At 39.0% G+C, this 6,968-nt stretch overlaps 1 protein-coding gene across 1 annotated transcript in view; it reads right to left on the minus strand.

The window, feature by feature from the left end:
• MICU2 (mitochondrial calcium uptake 2) overlaps window positions 1–6,968 on the minus strand; it is a 92,063-nt gene that overhangs the window by 10,666 nt on the left and 74,429 nt on the right. The window contains exon 8 of the mRNA XM_011976538.1: window positions 6,086–6,183. Within this exon, the coding sequence (XP_011831928.1) occupies window positions 6,086–6,183 (98 nt within the window). The remainder of the gene's footprint in view (window positions 1–6,085; window positions 6,184–6,968) is intronic.

Below are 6,968 nucleotides of genomic sequence, written 5' to 3' on the forward strand. Positions count from 1 at the left end.
AGGATGGTCTCGATCTCCTGACCTCGTGATCCGCCCGTCTCGGCCTCCCAAAGTGCTGGGATTACAGGCTTGAGCCACCGTGCCCGGCCTATCCCATAAATCTTAAAAGCATGAAGGAGGAGTTTGATCTTAGACTTCTGTCTACATGGTAGGCAAGAGTTTGTTACTTAAAACATTTTCTGAATGTACTGAATACACGGATTCATCAATGCCATGTTTCTTTCTGGGTCAAAGCAGAACTTTATCTAAAATTTGAAGCACTTCGAGTTTGGACTAATAGATCAACAAAATATTTTACTGATATACTTTGCCTTTTATTTTGTTGAGTTTTCCTGCCCTGTATACTGTAATGACATTCCATTGATTTTATTAGAACGGTTAAATGTATGCTTTACTTGCAAATGAATGTACACTGAATGAGGCAAGCAGAAGACAGGGTATAAAAACATCACTAACTTGTTCCCTTCCCTTTGCTTTTTCTTTAGGCTCTATCCGAGCCTCTACCAGAGGCTGAAATATTATAAACTTAATTGCTGTTAAACTATACACTGTCTGGATTAAGCTACTTTAATCTTACCTAATTATCTACTTTTAATGAATATAAGTCCAGTTATGATGATAATCTTTTCCCTTTAAGCCTAAAATCATATTATCTTGTTATGACATGAAAGCCTGGAACATGATCTGAACATGCATATATGAATTGGAAAATTTACAGTAGATAAGGCTGCCAGACACATTGTGAACAAATTACATACTTTATAAATCAGTGGGTTAAGTGGAAGCAATGGGAGAGATCTGTTTTTCCTTACTGGAATTGTTTAGGCAGTGGTGTATTGGAGTGGCTGTACAGTGGCGTACAGGCTGTCAGTCTTTCGTGCACGTCTTCCCGTCTCTGCTTTATGCTGGGGAGCTTGACATTGGCATTTATTTATACTACTAATTGGCAAACACTACAAATCAAGGCTGTTTTTCCTGAGACAATGATTGTTAACATATTTACTAGCACACCACTGCTTCTAGACACCTCTGAATTTATAAAAATGCTTCATGAAACTCAGAAATCCTCAACTAATAATTGGCATTTCAGAACTTTTAACAATTCCAGTCCTAAAAAGTACATCAGTATCAATATCCTCCCCAATTTTTCCTGACGAGAAGACTTGAGGCCAATTTTCTTCCCTCTAACCATTATATATCTTAAGTCACAGGTTTATTTTCAGTTTAAAAAATTCATTGGAATAAAAAATGAGGTCAAGTATGCCAGACTAGAAATAAACTCAGGGATTACTTCTGGTCACTATGTTTAAGGCTAATCATGGAGCTTAAAAGAAGAGAAAAGAAATGCAGAAGAAAAATCACCAAAGAGAGTAGGAGAGAAGAGTAAAAAAGACCAGAAAAACACAACAAAATCAAAAGGCACTGATGCAGAGCGGGAAAATGCCGTCAGGAGCTGCCTGAGCAGCCCAAGAGTCAATGCTTTTTTTCCCCCAGAATAATACGTAGGTTGACAGAAAACTCAATTTTCACAATTTAAATTATCTGCCGCTTTCATAACAATAAAAGCACACCAAAATTCTGGGAGACAGAATTAAATTACACTGTGGTTTTTACTTAAATGGTTAAGTGATATTTCAGCTGGGAAATCTTTTTGATTAGTTGTGTAAGTGAAAAAACAGAAAACAAATGACAAATTTTTCTTCAACTGATGAGCTTCTCTTGATCCGTGGTAGTATCTACCGAATATGACCGTCCTTCTGGTAACCTAGTCTGGTACTTGAAAGCCCATTCAGTGCACCCACCACCTACCAGGGAACTGTGGAACTCTTTCAGAAACCACATGATCACTAAAACCTTTCATGAGAAACCTGAATCTCACCTCTTCAGTTTCTAAAGTATGTGATCCTGTATCAAGTCCCTTAACCTCATCAGATTCTAGTTATAAAGAGAGGACACTAACTTGTAAAGATAGGTGAGAGAACACATACGGAAAATACTTAGAAAGATGCCATGCACCATGTAAATACCTGCCAGTTGCTGTGATGGTACTGAGGATGATACGTAACTATCTTTTCATTTTCATTCTTCATGCCCAGACTTCACTTTTTCTTTCTTTCTTTTTTTAAAGACAGCGTCTCACTGTTGCCTGGGCTGGAGTGCAGTGGTGCGATCACGACTCACTGCAGCCTTGACCTCCCTGGACTCTGGTGATCCTCCCCACGTCAGCCTCCTAAGTAACTTGGCCTGCGGGTGCACACCACCACACCCATCTCTTTTGTAAAGATGAGGTTTCGCCATGTTGCCCAGGCTGCTGTCGAAGTCCTGGGCTCAAGCAATCTGCCTGCCTCGGCCTCCCAAAGTGCTGGGATTACAGGTGTGAGTCGCCGCGCCCAGCTCCAGACGCCGCTCTTAATCGCTTTCCACGTTCTCACCCACAACCTCAGCTCTAATGGGCTGCAAAAGGCCTTCTTCAAGTATGGCTTAAAGAAAACCATACTAGAACTAACTGTATGTAGTGGTATTTGCACAAATTCATGGTGCACCTTTTCAACTGGGTCCTTGACCCTTACAGACACTCTTCTGCTAGCCTGGAAATGTGTCTTCTCGATTTTATATAGAGGCTATTTCACTTTCACACTCTTTTCTGTTTATCCTCAGTATACGACTTTGCCCCTGCTTCCTACAGAAACTAGAAATCATTGTTTAATAAATTCATTCATTTTCTTATTGTCACTAAAAATTGTAACAGCATCCACATGCATCCTTTTCCCCACCCTCTCCTTCCTGTCACAACGGACGGGGAGTCCCTTTTCCTGTCCATGCTGCACTCTGAATCCCACCTATATTCCTGTACTTCCTTCCCTTCAGGGACCTTGCTCCACTAGCAATTCCCTGTCACTCCTGTATTTTCAGCCTTGGCCTCCTTACTTCGTCAGTTAAACATGTTGTAACATTATACTCCCAGAAACACAAAAGTATAAGCTCGAAATAATACATATGAAAAAATGTGGAATATCAATGATTAATTTGGCTAGTACGTTGGTGCAAGCTTTTGGAAATATTATTAGAAGCCATTTTTTGTTATTTTATGACTAAGCAAAATGTAAAAGATATCTTATGATTGCCATAAATTCCAGCCTAGTATAATTACAATTTTAACTTTAGGGACACTTTGCAATATCTAAGAAAGCTCCTGAAAATTTTCATGTTTCAAGTTTTTGTTAACTTAATTGGATTTAAAAAATTGCGTGATGGTATGACAAATTTCACAGGGCCCATAATTTATAGAAGAACTCATTTAAAAAAATTTAAAGTAAGAATTCTAAATAAAATCATTCCCACTGAAGAAAAGTAAGGTGAGAAGCAACCTTAAAAGTTAACTAGTTAGGGAATCGTAAAGTAAAGAGGAGTGATATATTAGTATCTCTGTGAATATAGTTTGAAAAATTACCAGTAATACGACAATATCAGTATTATAATAGCTTTCCTTGTTTTAAATTATGATATTTTTGGAACTTTAAAAAACACTCAGAGAGGGGTATTTTAAATATACAAGAAGAGGTACGGTTTAAAATTTTGTTGAAAAAAATTGTTCTAGAGAGCTTAAACGACTCAGTGTAGCTATCAGGTAAACTGGGATTAGTGGGATTAGGATATAATTCAGAAACTTAGATTTCGGTTTTTTGGTTTTTTTTTTTTGAGACAGAGTCTCACCCTGTTGCCCAGGCTGGAGTGCAGTGGCGCAATCTCGGCTCATTGCAACCTCTGCTGCCTGGGTTCAAGCACTTCTCTTAACTCGGCCTCCCAAGTAGTTGGGATTACAGGTGCCTGCCACCTCACCTGGCTAATTTTTGTATTTTTAGTAGAGATGGGGTTTCACCATGCTGGCCAGGCTGGCCTTGAACTCCTGACCTCGTGATCCACCCGCCTCGGCCTCCCAAAGTGCTGGGATACAGGTACGAGCCACCGCGCCCGGCCAGATTTAATGTTCTTTTCTCTTTCTTTCTCTCTCTTTTTTTTTTCTTGAGAGAGTCTCACTGTGTCACCCAGGCTGAAGTGCAGGAGGCACTTGGATTTTCATGCATTCTTCTTCATTCGTTAAATCTAATCAATCACTGAGCCCTACAATTTTATCTCCTAACTGTGTCTGGAAATCTTTTCCACTTCAAAATCCTTATTGCCACTACACTAGTTCAAAGCTCTTCTTTCTTTTCTTTTCTTTTTTTTTGAGACAGAGTTTTGCTCTGTCACCCAGGCTGGAGTGCAGTGGCACGATCTCGGCTCACTGCAAACTCTGCCTCCCGGGTTCACGTCTTCTCCTGCCTCAGCCTCCCGAGTAGCTGGGACTACAGGCGCCGCCACCATGCCCGGCTAATTTATTTTTGTATTTTTAGTAGAGATGGAGTTTCACCGTGTTAGCCAGGATGGTCTCATCTCCTGACCTCGTGATCCGCCGCCTCGGCCTTCCAAAGTGCTGGAATTACAGGCGTGAGCCACCGCGCCCGTCCCGAGGCTCTTACTTCTTTTCTGGAATATCTGAATGGTCTTCTCTCTCATAAAACCTATCCTTTACTATGCTGCCAGAGTGATGAGCACATCTGACCAAATATCCTTCACGTAGCCTTCTTCAGGGCCTCTCATCACTGAGTTAATCAACAAGCTACCTCTATCTTATGGTGTATAAAACCGTCACACAGGTAAGCACGTACTTCCCAGCCTCCGTTCTCCTCACCTTACGCTTACTGCTTTATCAACTCTACTGCTTCTCACTCCCTTTACAAACCACACACTTTCACGCCTCTATGTCTTTGCTCCTGCTGTGTTATCATTCCCATCCCTCAAATGCCTCCCTGCCCAAACCACTTCTGCCTGTTAATCGCTGCTAGTTTGTCAAGATTCAGCTTTGTGTTTCTTCCAGAAAGCCTTCCCTGATCACCGAGCCCCAACCTTCACCACAGGGCACACTAAGTGATCTCCGTGCTACCCAGATACCCTATTTACCGAAGAAAGCACTGACCACAATGTGTTTACATGTTTTTCTGCATGTTTACTAGTTTCCAGAAGGTACTATCCTAGTGTTTGAGGGGTAATTTGACACATAACAACATATATCACATTCCATAAATCTTTATTGAACTAGATTCAGCTGAATAAGACGCAGGTCTCCTGCCTCCCAAGTCAGTGTTTTCCCCACTGTTCTGTACTGCTTTTTGGTATTTGTTTTAAGACTGTGGTTAGTGGAGTAGCACAGGGAGGCGCACTGTCTCACTGTGCATGGAATTATTAGCATTGGGAAGACAGTAGACAGGACACTGTATTTTAATGTTTACAATAATCATATAAGGTAAGCATTGTTATGTCCACTTTTTAGATAAATGAGCTTAGGGAGGTTAAATAAGTACTTAAAACTAATGTTAGTATAAAGCTTTACTGGAACATGTCATGTCTATTTCTTAATGTACTGTTTATGGCTGCTCTCACACTGCAACCATGGAGCTGTGTAGTTGTGACAGAGACCATATTTACTCTTTAGGCCTTTGCAGAAAATGTTTGCCAACCCTTGTGCTACAGAATGAGAGACTACATGAAGCAGAGCTGAGGTGTCCCAGTTGAGACCATCTTAGAAAAGCCAGCAGCCAGCGAACCCATCAGCAGACTGCAAATGCAAGAGTACAGTCAAGATCAGCCAATCCTGTTCCAATCGGGAGAACTGCCCAACCAACTCAAACACTCATGAAAATGACAAATGGTTGTTGTTTTAGTTGGGTTGGTTTGTTTTGCCTAACGAACAACTGATTGCTAGGGGCATGGTTCTTTGCTGCAGACAATAAGTTCCTAAAAAGAATTACTGTATTCTATGAAACAGATATTACTTTCTATAATAAGTTAGAATATTTTGTGCATACTAATTTTAGTTTCTATTTCATAGGTTTAGTTCTCAGAGATAAATACTATACAGATCCACAAAATCCACAAACAGTATTTTAGTTTTATGATCTGCAGTTCTGGGAAATGAATATATTCTGTTTCTCTTTATTTCTTACTCATAAAATTTCCCTAAATGAATGTAAATATTTGCATTTACCTTCGAAATTCTTTATAATGAAGTTTTCTTTGTCCTCTTTTTCCAAAGAAACGCATCTGAAGAGTTGTGTTAATTTCAGGTTCTTTCACTGTTGCTTCCTATTAAAAAGTTACAATAATTTAAAATAATTATAAATAAGAGAAATAGAATCTGTAGAGTAATATTTTAGAACTCTTAGAATAATACCCAGAAAGGATTCTTCTTACACCACCACCAACACCAACAACAAAAGTTATAAAAGAGGGATAGAGCCATTCCTTCTGTTATTTTGCATAACGCTCCATAACCATCGTTGCTAAATAGGCAAGAAACAGTCAGGGCTAAAATACTCAAGGTGGACTTCAGCATGAGACAAGATCTTAGATCAGGCCAAAAAGTAAGTTTACAACAGTGAAATAAATGTTAATTCAAAATATGATCTCTAGGCCTTTACTAATGAAGCAGGACTGACAGAGTTAAAGCAAGAAAGTCTTTGAGCTTTTGTTGAATGTTGGAAATACTTGCAAAACACTTTGCTTTTTTTTTGTATTCTTCAGAGCGCCACTGCACTCTAGCCTGGGAGACTGAGTGAGGCTCTGTCTCAAAAAAAAAAAAAAAAAAGACATTTTTACATAGATTAACTTAAAAAAGAAGAGTGTGGAACAATGTATAGCATGTTACTGCTTATATTAAAACATATAAGCATAGAAAAAATAACATAGATGTATCGATTTACTTATTTACATGTATACTTATATATGCATAAAAATCTCTGAAGAATACAAAATACAAGAAACAAAACGCTTTTCCTAATTATAAAATTAACAATTGAGAATTCCATTAAACGTAGTAAGTGAGGCAGATTCGCACATTCTTAATTCTTTTTTTTTTTTTTTTTTTTTTG

The sequence above is a fragment of the Mandrillus leucophaeus genome, unplaced genomic scaffold, assembly GCF_000951045.1.
Source record: "Mandrillus leucophaeus isolate KB7577 unplaced genomic scaffold, Mleu.le_1.0 Scaffold168, whole genome shotgun sequence".
NCBI classification, from domain to species: Eukaryota; Metazoa; Chordata; class Mammalia; order Primates; family Cercopithecidae; genus Mandrillus; species Mandrillus leucophaeus.